The sequence below is a fragment of the Oryza brachyantha genome, chromosome 4, assembly GCF_000231095.2.
Source record: "Oryza brachyantha chromosome 4, ObraRS2, whole genome shotgun sequence".
In the NCBI taxonomy this organism is placed as follows: Eukaryota; Viridiplantae; Streptophyta; class Magnoliopsida; order Poales; family Poaceae; genus Oryza; species Oryza brachyantha.
Genome location: NC_023166.2, coordinates 4,346,529 through 4,364,099, shown reverse-complemented (window position 1 = coordinate 4,364,099; position 17,571 = coordinate 4,346,529). Strand labels below are relative to the sequence as shown.

Below are 17,571 nucleotides of genomic sequence, written 5' to 3'. Positions count from 1 at the left end.
GCCCCACCGCCGGCGCGGCGTCGGTGCGGGGGCGCAGCGCCGACGCGGGGAGGAGGCCAAGGGCGTGGCCCCGACGCGGGGCGGGGCTAGCGGAGGCCGGCGAGGCGGACGTGAGGAGGCGCGGCGCCGCGAGCGGAGGAGGCCGAGGGCGCCGACGGAGGCCGGCGGCGGGGCCGGCACGGCGTCGGTGCGGGGGCGCAGCGCCGACGCGGGGAGGAGGCCAAGGGCGTGGCCTCGACGCGGGGCGGGGCTGGCGGAGGCCGGCGAGGCAGGCGCGAGGAGGCGCGGCGCCGACGCTGGGGCGTGGCACAGCGTCGGCGCGGGCACGGGGCGGCGCCAGCGTGGGGAGGAGGCCGAGGCCGTGGGTAGAGGCCGGCGGCGGGGCGAGCGTGGCGCCGACGCGGGAAGGAGGTCTAGGGCACGGACGGTGGCAGCCTACGGACAGCGTCGGCGACGGACTTCAAGGATGGCGGCGTCCGACTTCGACGGCGGCGACGATTGCCCGCAAATGGCTGGACAACGGCGGGGGCGGTAGATCCGAGCGGCACCGTCGTTGCCTCTCGGACGTGCTGGGAGGAGGAGAGAGGGAGGGTTGGACCCACAGATAGCAAGTTAATTTGGCTAGTTTGGGGGCTGGTTTGGCCACCCGGATGACTTGACCATCCAACTGACTAGTCTGTTGAAGTGTATTTTTTTTAATCAAAATGGTTAAATTTTGACTTGGAAAGTGAGATGAGGCATCTGTTGGAAATGCTCTAATATATTGAAATCAATATTTTGACATTACAAAACATTCATTACAAACTAAAAACAACATGGAAAATAACATTAGATTAACTGACAATTAAAATTTTGTTTGAGATTTGATTTTTGTAGTGTATTTATTCAATGTATTAATTGTGATTTTGTCAACATGCAAGGAAACATTGTCTTGTAAGAGGAATATAAGCCCTTTGATCAACATGTAATTGATGTCTCATGGTGTTTCGGTGTACTGTAAAAAGTCCAATTATTTCTATATGTTATGTTATGTTTTGAGTGTGTCATGAAACAACCAGACTCAATAATTCCACACCGCTGTTCACTCTTGTCCACAGGAATGAAGATGGCCGAAAAACACATTCAATCATTTTCGTAGGTATATTTTATGGATGAAAAAAATTTCGTATCGATTGGAAACAGTAATATGCATCGGTCGGTCAGTCATTTTTTCCATGTTTGAAAGTTTTAATTAAGCCCATTGCAACGCACAAAAATTTTGCTAGTGTGCGTGTGTTTGTGTGAATATATATGCACGTGTGTAAGGTTGATAAATGATTAGCCCCAGTAGAAGATTTGAAAATTATGAATTTTTTTATGTAGTCTCGATACACAACAATACGACATAGAGTTTTCATATCTTCAAGATTTTTTTTTATTTTTCAAAGTTATGTTTTGGCATATGTGAGAGGAATCACTAACAGAAACATAATAGCGCAAAAATATTTTAATTAGCATATGAAATATGATTTACATTGAAAATAGGAACACATACAAGTATTTATGTAGCAAAAAACGATAAATTATATTTTATACAAAATAGTACAATAAAAATATCATAAAACTTATACACCAAATCACATGTTGTGTTTTTATATTTTTGGAACTTTTAATTGTATAAATCAATTATTGATGGTAGGGATGGCATTGGACCCATGGGTCAGCCTGCAAAGGGGGCGGGTCGGCCCGTTAGCCCGCCGGACCGTCCCTTAATTTTGGCACCAAAATACTCACTGGGCCGGCCCGTTTATTTCTAGGGTTCAATGAGGCCAGACCCATTGGACCCTAGGTTTAACCCTTGCCTGTTGGACTCCAACGAGAGCAACAACAGCGTGCGACGGCGGCGGACGGCGACAGCGTGCGACGGCGGCTGCGGCTGCTGCGGCGACGGCGGTGGACGGCGACGGACGACGGCAGCGTGCGACGGCGGCTGCAGCTCCCTCCCTCTGTCTCCGGCAGCGTCGTTCCGCTGCTCTTGATCCCCTACGGGTGACGGCTTCAGCTTCAGCGGCAGCAGCGGACGACGGACGACGACTGCGGCGGCCTCCGTGGTGGACGACGAGTCGACGACCTCGACCTCTCTGCAGGCGCTGCTGTCTCCCAGGTGCAGAGGGGAAAATCCTCTTCTTTGATTACTAGTCTGTACTGAATGCATGCATGCATCGATCTGAAAATCCTCTTCTCTGTACTGAATGCATGTATACAGGAGATGAGGAGATCCTGAGGGAAGGAGGTGCTGCCGCAAGATTACGATATCCGCGCTCTGCTCTGGAACAACATTAAGGTCTCGTCATCACTAATGCTATGTCACTGCATTTTGAATTTTTGATTCATTTTATTTTGGTGAGTATATGCTGCATAAACAGATAGGTGGTTTCTATTGAGCTGTATATGGTCAGTACATGAATCTTCCTGGCAGCTACACATGTGTGTGAAATAGGTGTTGCTTTGTTCCCTGTCTTTGTTCCCTGCAATGGACTCCCACTGAGATGAAAAGAAAATAGGCATATATAGATATATAGGTTCTGAGTGTTAAAAATTATCCTTTGAATCTACTGTTAGCAGTGCCATTGAATCTATCGGTTAGAAATTTTTTTATGTTTGTTAGTCATCCAGTGGCATATATACAAACCTGAATTACTTCTCCACTGATAGTATAGTTATAGTTTAGATTTTTTCTATAAAATTCTTTTTTAAAAATTAAGAAAACATTTGTTTATACAGCTGTAGTAGCATCCACCGTACCACCATGGCTGATTTAAATTTGCAAGATGAACAGTTCTCACTTTGTTCTCCGGCAGTCATATTCTCTCCCATGCCGAGTTCATCTCAAGTATTTCCTTCGCAAGCAGCAACTCACAGTGAAGATATTTTAATGGGTGACGATAGTGGTGATGAATCTGATGACCCAATTGATCCTGTCCCAAATGTGAATGTGAATCCTGTAATACAAGCTTTGACAAGGAAATTCAGATCTAAGGCTTGGAAGGAATTTGTTCCGATGGTCGTTAATGGTGAAATTGGGGCCGGGAAGTGCAAGCATTGTGATACAGAAATCCGTGCTAGGCGTGGAGCTAGAACAAGTTCATTGAGAAAGCATCTGAAAAGATGTAAAAAGAGAATTAGTGCTCTCAAGATTGTTGGAAATCTTGATTCTACACTTATGTCACCCGATAGTGTTCGGCTGAAGAATTGGAGTTTTGATCCTGAGGTTTCTAGAAAAGAACTCACACGGATGATTGCATTACATGAGTTCCCATTCTAGATGGTAGAGTATGATGGATTTAGAAGGTTTGCCGCTAGCCTTAACCCATACTTTAAGATGATTTCACGAACAACGGCAAGGAATGATTGCATATCAGCTTTTAATGAGCAAAAGTCAGTACTAAAGGAGATGTTTAAGGGTGCTACTTGTAGGTTCTCATTGACTGCAGATATGTGGACTTCCAATCAAACAATGGGATACATGTGCGTGACATGCCATTTTATTGATGTTGATTGGAAAATACACAAGAGGATAATAAAGTTCTTTCGAGTCAAGACACCCCATACTGGATTTGAAATGTTTAATACAATGCTCAGTTGCATTCAAGATTGGAATATTGCAGATAAGATATTTAGTGTTACTCTGGATAATGCTTCAGCTAATGATGCAATGGTTGCATTGTTAAAGTGCAATTTGAAGACCAAGAATGCTATACCTTCAAGGGGGAAGCTACTCCACAATAGATGTGCTGCACATGTTATCAATCTCATAGCTAAAGATGGTTTGAAGGTGGTTGATTCTATTGTTTCAAACATTCGTGAAACCGTTAAGTACATTGATGGTTCACAATCTCGCAAACAAAAATTTGAGGAGATTGTTGCACAACAAGGAATCACATGCCAGAAGCACCCTAATATAGATGTACGTACTCGATGGAACTCCACATATTTGATGCTTGAGGCATCCTTCCCATTCATGAGTGCATTTGAGTCATTGGCTGGCCAAGACAAAAATTACAAGTATGCACCTTCTATCAATGAATGGGAAAGAGCATCTATAGTCTGCAGAATTCTAAAAGTGCTTTATGAGGCAACTTTGGTGGTCTCAGGTTCTTTGTACCCAACCTCCAACCTTTACTTCCATGAGATGTGGAAAATCAAGATGATATTGGAAAGAGAACGTTCTAACAGTGACAATGAAGTGGCTGCCATGGTCAAAAAGATGAAGGAGAAATTTGACAAATACTGGCTCAAATCATACAAATATCTATGCATTCCAGTTATTTTTGACCCAAGGTTCAAATTCAAATTTGTCGAGTTTTGTCTTGGGCAAGCCTTTGGGAAAGGTGCTAAGGACAGGATTGAGAAAGTGAGGAAGAGATTAAACTTGTTGTTTAAGGACTATTCTGATGATAGCAATACTAACTCAAATCTTCAAGCTCATCATGTGATGGCTATCCCTGAAAATGATCCATTAGCTGATTGGGTGTATCACATCACTGAAGAATTAAATGACCAAATAGACACTGAACTGGATGTGTACCTAAAAGAGAAACCCATTCATGAATTTGGAAGAGACTTTGATATTCTCAATTGGTGGAAAGCTAATTACTCTAAGTATCCAACCCTTGCTCACATAGCACGAGATGTGCTTGCATGGCCTGCCTCCATGGTTGCATCTGTTAGTGAATCTTCAATTTGATTCTCTTAGCTGCTATGATCTGTTCCCAAAATTACAGGCGTTAAAATATTTAGCTGCTATGATCTGTTCACAAAATTGCCAATTTAGTGAATCTTCAATTTTGTTCTGTTCGCAAAATTATAGGCGTTAAAATATTTATAAGTGGTGAAAAAAATAATACTTATACATAAGTAGTGATCTGATGCTTCAGATATGAAAGCTTGTGTTTATGAGATGATTTTGCTTTGGCCATCAGGAATTCAGGATCTTTTGGCTTCTCATTCTTCATTTGGTGTTAGCAAGTTGAAGGTACCAACTGCAGCAAAAACTGACTGTTCTGTACTTAAACTTCGAAGTAACATTTTTTTTGCCTGTGATTTGTAATTATGCCAGAAGGGACAAGTTTCATAATCTCTGACGTTCTACTCTTCCTGAGTTCCTGTTGCATGCTCAACCTGTACCAAGCAAGACACTTTGAGATGGATGAAAGCAAGACATATTTGTCCATTGTCCTATTACCTCTGTATTATTGGCAATAGCAGCATGGCTTTCTTTTGTTTTCTTAGATAGTTTCTTCAAATTATTTATTTTCTTTATGATGGCGTGCAAGTAGATTCTTGTGAAGAGAAGCATCCATACGAAACAAGTCATTTCGGTCAAACCTGAAATTCATATGCATGTAAATGGGCAAATAACACAAGAGGGACAGCAACGGGCCCGGCCCTAGCACCACCTGAAATGGGTCAGACCAGCCCATCAAACCAAGTGGGCCACAAAGGGGCGGTATGGGCTGGCCCGTTCTGCTCCCTTTGCAGGCTGACCCATGGGTCCGGGGCCCAACGGGTTTTGTACCCAATAGGTGTGGGTATGGATGAAGATTTGTATCTATGGGTTTGTAGGTATGGGCACCAGTGAAGCTATGGGTTATGTACGAGTTTTGGATTTAACCCGTGGGTGTCCATTGAGACCTCAAAAATCTAGAGACACCTTTAAATATTCGGTATGAAGCTGCTTATTATCCAGTATTGTAAGTCGGGAGCATCAAAATATTGTTGAGGCATGATTGTCCGTCTGTGTCGATATGATTGGATGACTGAATATTAGAATTCGTCAAGCTTAGTTTTACTTGCTTAATATTATATCTTTTTTAATTTCTTGTTGCTATATTAATCAATTAACTATGTTTATTTGCTTATTTTCTACAATTAAATATTGAGAAACCTTAATATAATCGTGGAGGTGTCTCGATTAAGACGTTTTTGTTTAACATGGTTTCACCGGTGGGTACCTATTGAGTTTCGGGTACCTAATGGGTATGGGTACAGGTTTAGTTTTGCACCCATGAAGATTTGCGAGTATGGGTTTACCTTACAGTCACGAGTTTTATGACGGGTGGGTTTTACAAAACCCGCTGCAAACCCGACCCATTGTCATACCTAATTGACGTCGTATGTTTATAAGGTTATTTAGGATTATTTTTTGAGGAAAGTACCAATGGCATATTATAGAATAATTAATAAATTGAACAAAATAGTATAGTAAGGGTCAATCATAAATCGTTGAGGAGTGAGAAACTCAATTGAATAGAGTAGATTCTCTCTATATGTAATTCTGAATTTATCCTAAGTCAGTTTTTTAAGTTAGACCAACTTTATAAAAATATAGCATCATTCCAAAAAAAAGGAAATATGCTATAAAAATGTATTTAACAAAAACCCAATTTTATATGGTGATGTCATTACATTTTTTCTATAAAATTATTTAAACTTGGTGAAATTTCAATTTAAACAAAATTTAAGATGACATATAGTATGAAACGAAAGGAATACAGCCCCACGGTACTATTGAAGATACAGGTGAACTAATTCTTGTCTCTTGCTCCTCCGGCTTTCCTTGTACCTTCTCTGCTCGTACGTATTCCCCCCTCTCTCAAGTACCCTGTGTGATTCTCCCTTCCACCTCTAATTTCTCTGCACCCCCGCCCTCTTGCTCCATTGCGTGTGCACTTGCATCTGATTCCGTGCTCATTTCAGAGATTCAAACAGAGCCCAAGAACAAACCAGGCAATCGACGATGAATCGACAATGCGTCGGTTGGTACAGCACGTGCCCTCCGATCATTTCTCGCAATAATAAATCGTACATAGGGTGTTACACTTCACAATTAATGATACAGGTTGATAGGAACTTTAACTGTCCCATTAGAGATTTGCTCCGATCCAGCAAAAAATAACTCGAGGTACCAAATTGTTTCTCACTGTTGGATCTAGTTAAGTAGGATGTGCACTATTAGATCCAACGATTTGGTGCTGCGAGATACCGATATCTCGAAGTATTTTTTGTTACCTTTTGTTGTGCTGAAACAAATCTCGTGCCATTAAGAGCCTCCAATAAGTTAAAGAAATCCTTAAAAATGCTTCACACAGATTGCGATTGCTCACTGTCACTACTCAGCAAGAGAAGGCGTGATAGGTAGTGCGTCATGTATCGATCTAGAGCTTGGAGTCGCCCCCAACGCTGATGACGAAGCGGTAGCGGACGTCGTTGCGCGCCAGCCTGGCCAGCGCCTCGTTGATCCTGTCCGTGGACACCAGCTCGATGTCGCAGGTGATGTTGTGCTCCCCGCAGACGTCCATCATCTCCTGCGTCTCCTTCATGCCTCCGGTCATGCTCCCACTCACCGTCCTCTTGCCGAAGATGAGAGGGAAGGAAGGAAGCTCGACGGGCTTCTCTGGCGCGCCGACGAGCACCAGCTTGCCGTTGACCTTGAGCAGCTCCAGGATCGGACCCAGCGAGTGCGTCGCCGCGACGGTGTCGATGATGTAGTCAAGGCTCCTCGTCATAGCCTAATTAGGAGTATAATATATCAGTTTACAGTAAAGTAGCTCGGTGCTTGATTGATTTTGAGTGACAGTAAAGAACAATGGCTCACCTGCATCTGCTTCTGGTCGGTGCTGACGACGAAGTTGTCGGCCTTGAGGCTCTCCCGGGCCTCGCGTTCCTTGGCCGGAGATGTGCTGATCACGGTGACGTTGAGGCCGAACGCCTTGCCGAACTTGACGGCAACGTGGCCGAGCCCGCCGAGGCCGACCACGCCGAGCCGGCTGCCGGCCGCCTGCAGCATGCCGTGCTGCTTCATGGGGCTGTACACGGTGATGCCCGCGCACAGGAGCGGCGCGGCCGCGTCCAGCGGGAGGGTGTCCGGGACCCGCACCACGAACCGCTTGTGCGCGACCAGCATGCTGGAGTAGCCGCCGTAGGTGACGCTGCCGTCCCAGAAGATGCCGTTGTAGGTCAGCGCCACCTTGTCGCAGTAGTTCTCCTCCGACCGCCGGCAGTGCTCGCAGTCCAGGCACGACGCGGCGATGCAGCCGACGCCGACGCGGTCGCCGACCTTGAACCCGGCCACGTTGGTGCCCACCTTGGTCACCACGCCGGTGATCTCGTGCCCCGGCACCACCGGGTACATGGTGATCCCCCAGTCGTTGTGGATGAAGTGCAGGTCGGTGTGGCACATCCCGCAGTACTGCACCTTGATCGTCACGTCGTCGACGCCGTTCTCCCTGCAGCAAATTTCACTCAACTACTACTACAAAGTTCAAACCTATATCTGCGAGAAAGTGAGCTCGATCGTTCGTCGCACTGTACGTACCTTCTCTTGAAGACGAAGGGCGTGATCTTGCCGGACTCGTCCATGGCGGCCCACCCGGTGACGGTCTGTGTGTGGTTGGGGGTGACCTCCATGACCAAAGCTGTGAGAGTGCGTGTGGTGGTTGCTGGTTGGGAGTGGGAGGTACAGAGAGATTCTTGGCTACTTCTGTTGCTGTACCTCAGCTTTTGTTATGACCGACCACACCGAGCAGCTTCTAGCAATGGCTACTTATAGAGCAACGGATTGACGAGTTTGTTGTGAGATCAGGGGGTCATCTTTTGGGTTATAAAAAATGGTAAAACGATATATTTGTATAAAAAATAATTTGCAAATAAAACTTTTTAATACGTGTTTACAATGATTTTAAAAAAGCTAAAAAATTAACTATAATAAAGAATCTTAAAATTAACTCCAAATTTCATGTTAACAATTGACTTATAAGCATAAACAATTTCATGTTAACAATTGACTTATAAGCATAAACAAAATACAAAAGACGAGGGTGCAGGTTTTCGATTTCCAAAACATTGTTTTGGGAGGTAGTGCTTTACTAGTTTATTATATAAGGTAGTTCAACTTGGCTTGCTAGCATACAGTTTACATGTGGTTCCAAAGATATATATGGTCAGTCGTCACACAACAGCCTGATTAATTAACTTGTGTAATGGCATGCTACTACTGGTCATGGCTGATCATATGAGGTCGTTGCTGGTGACTGACTAGGTTGTACGTCAATGATAAGTGTAGTCGCTTGGTCAAGTTGATGTCGTGGTGATTCGTGTCACGGCAATTTCGGAGATACTTTTCTTTTTCTCGTTTGGTGAAGACTTGGAAGATGCTTCAGTCATGCATATGAAGTTTCCGATGCATGGGGATGTGTTGGTAGTGAAAAATATGGGCCATCGACCTCACACAAATATACACGAAAATGAAGACTATATGCGTGTTGATTATTAGCAGAAGGACTTTTGGTGTGAAGATGCTAAGTACTTCGGATGAAAGTGACACAGGAAAGTTTTAGCAAGTAGTAATATCATGAGTTTTGCTCCAATCAGCACAAACCCAACAAATTAAAAAAAAACCTACAGTGATATACAACGATTACACGTGAAACCTACCTATTAATATAAAATAACGTTGTATTGTGGCACAACGCAAATATTTGATGATTTTTCCTCAATTCATCATGTGGCAAGATTTGCATTTGTAGCTGGGGATCATTGCAATTAATTATGAAAGATTATACTGGTTGTAAGGATGATTTTGGTATCCGGCCTGATCACATCTGAAATGATCAAGATCGAACCCATGCTGAGAGATAGTGGAGGGGCCTGTGCAATATGGGCGTGCACAGCGTGCTGCATATGCAAGCAATTCCCAACCTCATGGTCGATCTGCATAATTGGAGATTGAGCAAGATTTTGTTTTGTGCGGATAAAAAAAAATTTCATATGCCAACATATGTCTTTATTCATCTTCGAGTATCTATTTCTTTGTTAAAAAGTTCTATGTGTGTATAAGAATTATGGTGTTATACGAATGCTTATGCTGCCCTTCCCGTTTAATTAAATAATTACTGTAAAACTGCAAAAACATACTCGTATACTAAAAAAATAACATCCATGTGGTATCTTTATAAAATATAAAAGCTAGTGGCAAATTAACAAATGCCCCTTATATTTATATGAGAACAGGAACAACTGTCTATCTATTTAAAAGAATATTCCTTCGTTCCATATTATAAGGACTTCAAATTCTAGCCTAAATTTATATATATATATATATATATATATATATTTTAAGATCTACATATTTTTGTGATGAACAAATTGGTGATTTGCGAGTTAAATATTTTTGTGATGATTGACCGGGCGGTCAGACCGCAGGTATATGGGCGGTCAGACCTTTCAGATAACTACGGTCAGACCACAGGTATTTGGGCGATCAGACCGGCAGGTCAGCCCCAACAGCTTTCGGTTTTTTTTTCGGTTTCGGATTTGTTCTTCGTGAATTCAACTTCTAGTTGGTTTCTATACGTATGGGTACTGTTGTTTTGCTAATCATGAGTCAAGATGGAGATAGCTTAGTCTCGAAATATGGTTTCTTTGTTTAATTCATGTGTAGGTGACTTGATGCCTCGGGAGAGTATTGCCGGTGATGGATCGGGAGTCAACTTGGAGATAAGATGACGTCCGGCGGTCGAGATATCATGCGGGATACTTAGACTAGAATTCAATGCACGTGGTTGGTGAAGATTTCATATGTCATACGATGGAGATATTGTGTGCGTATGGGATATGGAAGTTGAATTCGGATAGTGTCCGGATTTGAGAAGATTTGTTGTATTAGAAATAGAGATATGGTTAGTTACAGATAAGGATTGGTTTCCCACGAGATTGGGACTCTTAATTCATGCTAGATACGTGGGCCTTGCATACCCACGTTGAGATTATAAATAGGTACCGAGGGGTATGCCCCCAGTGAGCTTTTTTGCCGTTTGAGAGAATGTCACGTCCAGAAATTCCTCACACGAATTTCTGAACTTAATTGTGTATTAAAATCCCTGTCCAGGACCAGCCAGGGTACACAAAAAGACAATGTTGATGACATAACCATCGTTCTTAGAAACAACTGAAAATAACACTTAATCTAACGAAAATGCAGCGGAAAGAAAGGTAGACTAGCTCCAGCGGGTACGGCTCCAGTCCACAGGCAAAACTTCGACGGTAGACTAGCTCACTCCTAAGAGTCTTCTCCACCAGACTCAACTTATAACTCTGAAGGGGGAAATTGAGCAAGGCTGAGTATAAACCACCGTATTCAATAAGTAACACGGAAAAGGGGCAATAAATGATGCATAGGGATTAACAAGGACAGACTAGGGTTAGTTGCAATAAAGCAGCAGTTAAATAAATAACAGAGATTAAAATGAATAAAGGTAATTGAATACATTAAAGGATAGGTAAATAACAGTTGTAAAATACCACAACACTTTCCATCGTTACACCACGTTGCAACAGGCCCAACCACTACTCAACGTTACACCACGTTGCAGTAGTCCCGAGTGAAAACCAGTTCACTCAAGTTATTAAAGGTTCACTAATCACAGTGAAGCTAGGAGTTCGACTGTAACCGTGGGCACGGCTATTCGAATAGGTTATTCTCTGATCAGAGGTGTACTACTGTACCCATAAGACACGACTCCACTACATTTGAACGTGCGCCGACATACCAACATGGTATACCGAAAAGGAGACCCTGACAGGACCCGTCACATAACCCTCCCTATTTAATCGCACCGTACTTCAGGTTTCACCCCCTCCTTTACACCAAGTCGGGCAGTCCCCTCTTGTGCCTTGGTAGATCCGGAAGCAGCAGAGGCTTTCGTTATACCACGATTGCCTGTCCATACTCCATCACGCCTACCCTTGCCTTGGTACGTCAAATAGTTCCAAGCCATGCTTCAAATCCCACCTTACCCATTTCGGCATGTGGTTAGCACTTAATTACTTCCAGGGTTTCCCGTGAACCGGTCCTTAATTGCCATGGGTGCGACTCTCAAAACGATGCACCCACACCCACCATTGTCAATATTTTAGTTGACGTTAACCCGAACCGGGTGATGAATCAATATTACAGCTATTCAGAACTAAGCAGGGTTAAATGTGATCCCATGAGCTACTTATTTTAAGCACGGCTAAGCATTAACCTAGGCCTAACTCTAATCAAGTTACCCCTGGTCTAGCATGGATAAAGTTGGATAAACAACGGCATAATAATAAGGATTACTCGAAGAAAATAAATACAGTAAATACTTTAATTAAGACAATGCATATTTGAATAAAGAAAGCGGGGAATCTGCAATAATGGGTTCAATATGATCAAAGATGAGTGGCACTTGCCTTGCTCTGGCCCCTGGGGTACTTCGGCGATGATCTCGAAGTAAACCGGCTCTTCGGCGGGGTCCGAATCTAAGCGACAAAGCACAAAAATAAATAAAACAGGCACAAACTCTACTGAAATAGCAAAAGAAAGTATTTTTAATGGATTCTTGACAATTTTATGAATTTAATGAAATTTGAATGGACCTAAATGGAGACTAGATGAATTACTTATGAATTTTAGAAGTTTTCTGGGTTTTTAACTAAACAGAAAAGTCCTAAATCAATTATTGCACAATTAATGGGGCTGCTGACGTCAGCGAGGAGAGAGGATGCGCTGACGGGTGGGGTCCACCTATCGGTGAGAGAGAGGGGAGAGGAGAGGCTGACGGCTGGGCCCCACGGGAGGAGAGAGGGAGGAAGGGGGCGGCGGACGGCTGACGAGTGGGGCCCGCTCGTCAGCGGCCTAGCACAGACGAGCGGGGAGGGAGTTCGGCCAGGAGAGAGATGGGCGGCAGCACCCGGGCGTGGCGGACGGCGACCAGCGGAGGGCGGCGTCCGGCGACGAGCGGCGCGAACCGGCGGGTGGCGGCGAACGGCGACCACCTGACGGGCGGCGAGACGGGGGTCGGCGGCGACGCTAGGAGCGCGACGTCGAAGAGGGAGGAAAGCGGCGGCTCGGGGAGGACGACGTCGACGGCGCGACAGGAGGGCGGCGGAGCTCCGGCGACGACGGGTTTGCATCGGTGACAGCGAGGTAGGGGCGACGGCGAGCGGAGGGGTGGCGGCGACATCCAAGGCGCGCAGACGCGCGACGGCGACGGCGTCCCTTGCGACGGCTCTCGGAGAGGAAAAAGAGAGAGAGGGAGTAGGGGAGAGCTCACCGGCGGCGACGGAAGGCGGCAGCAAGTCGGCGAGGACTCGGGACAGGTGATGACGGCCGGTGGTGCGGTTGATCGGCGGTGGCGGTGGAGATTGCTCGGCGGCGGTGAGGAGGTCAGGCGCGGTGATGGGAAGGAGGGAGAGGCGCGAGGGCGCTCGGGTGCCCACAGGCGGCGACGGAAGGCGGCGGAAGATCGGCGAGGTCGAGACGACGGTGGCGACGTGGATATGCGGCGACGTCTGATGGCCGACGGCGAGATCGGCGGCGGACGGCGGCGCAGCGGCGGCGGGAGCTTCGGGCGGAGAGGGAAAAGTGGGCGACGGCGCGGCGGCGGTGGGGATTTATAGCGCGGGGAGGCCGGCTAGGGCGGGGCGGCCGGTGGAGACCGAGTCAGGCGTGGCGAGGACTCGGCAGCGGCGGTTGCGACGCGGCGGCGGCGCGGCGCGGACTCAGACTCGGCCGGCGCGGCGCAGGCGAGCTGGCGCGGTCGCTGACAGGTGGGCCCCGCCTGTCAGCGGCGCAAAGGAGGAGGGAGGTGGCGGCAGACTTCGCGGGCGCGGCGCGGGCGAGCTGGGCCGAGCGGCGGCCCAGGGGGAGGGAGGAGAGGCGCGCGGGAAGAGGCCGGCTCGGTTGGGCCGGCCTAGAGGGAGAGGTGGGCCGGCTCGGCTGGGCTTGCCCGGGAAGGAAAAAGAAAAAGGAAAAAGAAAAAGGAAGGGGAAGGAAAATTGGACTTTGGCCCAATTTGAGAAGGAAGGGAAAAAGAAAGGAAAAAAGAGGAAAAAAAGGAAAGCCCCACGTTTGCCGAGTTTTAAATTAATTTGTTTGGCCAAATTTTATACTTCTGCAATTTGAGTTTAAATCCTGTTAATTGATTTGCGAACCTCGATTTAATTAAATTAAGTTCTTTTGGAGGGATTTTTCGTGAGTTAATTAAGCCAATTGTTATTTACAGATTTCTTTTTACGATTTTAGACTTAGGACAAAACTCCGGGTGTGACAGAGAAAAGTTAGGGTTTCGACTCTATTTCGATATTAGATCGAAAGTTTTTGTTAGGAGTGCTTTCTATGCACCTTGTAAACACTAGTTGATCAATAAAAGTCGAAAGATTCAATCTACATCTTGAAAGTTTGTCGATCGGCGTTTTTTCAAGATCCCGACGGTCTAATCGCAGGTAGGCTGATGGTCTGATTGGCCACACAATGTCGGTCTAACCGAGGTTATGCGAACGGTCTTACCAGCCACATAACGGTGGTTTGACCGGTGGTACATTCGCAGTGCGATCGAAGACTTCGGTAAGGCTTATGTGAAGGTAATCTTTTATTTCCGTGAAAAAATTTGGTTTTTTATCAAGCTACCGTTCAGCCCCTCTGGTATGTATGTATATATATATATATATGGAAATCTACAAGAACATAAAAAAATTTTATAATAGGAAACATATAGCGTAATAGCGTAGTAGTTTATTTGTGAGAGCGGCAACATACGAGCGTTGGTTAGCAAGTATGGATCATGCCGTCCACGCGTGTACAGTGTGACGAGACTGGAACAATAGCTTATAGATCGAGTCGATGTTTCCGAGGGTGTGTGTTTGGGTTTGGATTACTTTCGTCACAAGTAGTAGTAAAAAGACAAAGAAATGCCTCTTTAGGGTTTTTAGAAAAAAGAAGGCAAACGACATATTTATATAGAAAAAATAATTTTCAAAAAACTTTTATATATGTATTCATAGCGATCTAAAAGCCAATGCTAAAAATAAATTTGAGTAAAAAATGTCAAAATTAACTCTAAATTTAATGTTTAAAATTTAAATATTGGGTTATAAACACAATCTAAAGCTAAAAGATATGATGAACATGTGATATTTAATTTGTTAATATATATGCATAGCACGCTTTTTGCAAGACAACGATAAGTTCTATGGACATAAATGATGATGTAACAACCATCCTAATTTTAAATTATTTGTTAGTCATACAACGTATATGGGATGATATATGGGACGATATATGTGCCTCGAAAATCACGTGTATTAATTTATTCCAAAATCGAAATGGAAACGAGAATAATTGAGCTGCTCGTCGAGCACTTCCAGGGAGAAATTATTGGGAAATTCATGTTTCACGGAATAACGGTGTGAAAAAGCCTGACCCAGACCCAGAGTCCCCGACGATCAAACAACCATCTCCAAGGATGATCTTCGGGACTGACTGCTAGGTGTTTCGTGAAAAGGAAAAAAAAGGCAAACACCATATTTATAAATAAAAAATAATTTATAAATATATATATATATATATATTATGAGTGATCTAAAAGTTAAGATTAAAAATAAACTTCAATAAAAAATCCTAAAATTAGTTTTAAATTTAATTTTATAAATTTAAATATTAGTTTATAAGTATAAATATAAATGAAAAAGACATGGTTGCTTTTTTTTCCCGACGAGAGAGACCAATTAAACGACTACGACATTTCCATTTTCTAGCTAGTGGAACGTGCCATTAATTTAGTTCTCTAAAAAAAATGCGCATGCCATTGGTGAGTAGGGACGAGTGAGAAAGAAAGCCACGAGACTGACTTGACCTTGACGAGGCTGTGGAAGGTAGTACTCCGTAGTGTCGATACTGTTCCCACAGCACCGCGGGCGGACATGCCGGTGTGGTTCCGAGCGATTTCTGTCCCATGTTCCGAGTGTTTGCACGGAGTGTTCCTACTAACAGGCCGAGACGACCTTAGTTCGTACTCTCTGTTAAAAAAAACGAATTTTTCGGTTTCTGTGTCTAACGTTTAACCATCCGTCTTATTTGAAAAGTTTTCAGGAAATTAGAAAAAAATTAGTCACACGTAAAGTACTATTCATAATTTATCATCTAATAAAAATAAAAATATCGATCGTAATAAAAATTTGAATAAGACGAAGAGTAAAAAATTAAAGGTAAAAAGTTAAAAATTGGTTTATTTTGGGATGGAGGGAGTAATCAAGAAGGGGCTACAATTTTAGGCCCCATTTGATTCAAAGAAATTTCACAAGAATTTTTGGAGGATTTCACTCCTATAGGAATTTTTTCTATAAAACCCTTTGAATCAAAGAAATTGATCCTATAAATTCCTATGAAATTCCTATAGAATGCATCTTCCTATACAAGTTTTTGAGGAAATTTAACAAGATGTTAGAACCTCATGAAAAAAATCCTTTGAGTCTATATCTCTTCTAAAATTCCTGTGTTTTTCCTGTGGTCCAATCAAACTGTCATTTCTATTGCGTTTTGCAATCCTCTGTTTTACACCTACATTCCTGTCAAAATCCTATGTTTTTTGTTATTTCTCCGTTTTTTCATTCCTGTGATTCAAAGGGGCCCTTAAGGTTCTCATACCTAATTTAGTTTTACTTTTGTAATACTTGCTCGGTTTTTTTATTTCAGGTTGTTGGCTTTTAGATCTATGTTTAACCATTCGTCTTATTTAAAAACCTAATAATTATTAATTTTTTTATAATTTGATTCAATGTTATAGGAACTTTAAGTACAATTTTATAATTTTACATATTTTGATAAAATTTTGAAAAAGAAAAATAGTCAAACGTGCCAAAAGTCAACATCTTCAAATAAAAACAGAGGAGTAACTTGTAAACCAAATTTAAATTTTAAAGATTTTATGATTCTTTCATCATAATTTATTTTAAACAATTTGTTTTTGAATCACGAACACAAATATAAAAATTTTACCGATAAATTATTTTTTGTAAAAAAAAGCTGAAATGATGAGGGCATAAGTGGCTGTTTGGATTCAGGGACTTTTTTTAGTCCCTTGTCACATCGGATGTTTGGACGTTAATTAGGAGTATTAAATATAAACTGACAACAAAACTAATCACATAAATAAATGCTATTTCATTAGACAAATTTTTTAAGCCTAATTAATCCACGATAAGTAAATGTTTACTGTAGCATCACATTCGCCAATCATGGACTAATTAGGTTCAATAGATTCGCTTCGCGAAATAGTCCAGAATATGATGTGGGTTTTATTAATAGTCTATATTTAATACTTATAACTAGTGTCTAAACATTTGATTTGACAGGGACTTAAAAAAATCCCTGGGGATCCAAACACCGCCTAAGTTTACTTTGGATGTCAACCACACTAACTAGTACTCTTGTTGGCTTAAAAAAACATGGAAATGCATGCTCTCTGTATTTTATATTATAAGATTTTTTGGTTATATGTAAATTTATCTATGGATTAGTTATATGTTTTATATGTCTCTAGATTCATTAGCATGCATACGAAGAAGAGATCCATGCCATCTTATAACTCAAAACAGAGGAAATATTTTATTTACCTTTAAGTGTCTGCTTGGAATGGGGGTATTCAGCTTAATGCCATGGTGAATCCATCATAGAAAGTAGTGTGGGGGTGGTTCAAAGGCTAAGACAAAGTCAATAAAGATAAA

General features: G+C 43.2%; 2 protein-coding genes across 4 annotated transcripts; one reads left to right on the top strand and one right to left on the bottom strand.

Moving 5' to 3' along the window:
• Nucleotides 1-1,842: 1,842 nt before the first annotated feature.
• Nucleotides 1,843-5,770, top strand: LOC107303975 (zinc finger BED domain-containing protein RICESLEEPER 2-like). 3 transcript variants are annotated; one of them, XR_001550010.2, is made up of 4 exons: nucleotides 1,843-2,143; nucleotides 2,246-2,323; nucleotides 2,764-5,014; nucleotides 5,099-5,770. XR_001550010.2 is itself a non-coding variant. In XM_015835854.2 (3 exons), the coding sequence occupies exon 3, from the start codon at nucleotides 3,305-3,307 to the stop codon at nucleotides 4,724-4,726; it is 1,422 nt and encodes a 473-aa protein (XP_015691340.2). In that variant the 5' UTR covers nucleotides 1,843-2,143; nucleotides 2,246-2,323; nucleotides 2,764-3,304; the 3' UTR covers nucleotides 4,727-5,770. The 3 variants fall into 3 exon arrangements, 1 of the variants encoding a protein (XP_015691340.2); XR_001550011.2 differs by having other exon boundaries at nucleotides 4,962-5,770; XM_015835854.2 differs by having other exon boundaries at nucleotides 2,764-5,770.
• Nucleotides 5,771-6,542: 772 nt separating this feature from the next.
• LOC102708609 (probable cinnamyl alcohol dehydrogenase 6) lies at nucleotides 6,543-8,551 on the bottom strand. Its single transcript, XM_006652071.2, has 3 exons — nucleotides 8,357-8,551; nucleotides 7,637-8,267; nucleotides 6,543-7,550 (listed from the first exon to the last, which is right to left on the bottom strand). The coding sequence occupies exons 1-3, from the start codon at nucleotides 8,446-8,448 to the stop codon at nucleotides 7,197-7,199; spliced, it is 1,077 nt and encodes a 358-aa protein (XP_006652134.1). The 5' UTR covers nucleotides 8,449-8,551; the 3' UTR covers nucleotides 6,543-7,196.
• Nucleotides 8,552-17,571: the final 9,020 nt, after the last annotated feature.

Bases quoted from the DNA above. Each gene is read 5' to 3' on its own strand.
- LOC107303975 (XM_015835854.2), top strand. From the start codon at position 3,305: ATGGTAGAGTATGATGGATTTAGAAGGTTTGCCGCTAGCCTTAACCCA.
- LOC102708609 (XM_006652071.2), bottom strand. From the start codon at position 8,448: ATGGAGGTCACCCCCAACCACACACAGACCGTCACCGGGTGGGCCGCC. The intron at 8,268-8,356 runs GTACGTACAGTG...AATTTGCTGCAG, and splicing joins CCCTTCGTCTTCAAGAGAAG to GGAGAACGGCGTCGACGACG. The intron at 7,551-7,636 runs GTGAGCCATTGT...ACTCCTAATTAG, and splicing joins CCGACCAGAAGCAGATGCAG to GCTATGACGAGGAGCCTTGA.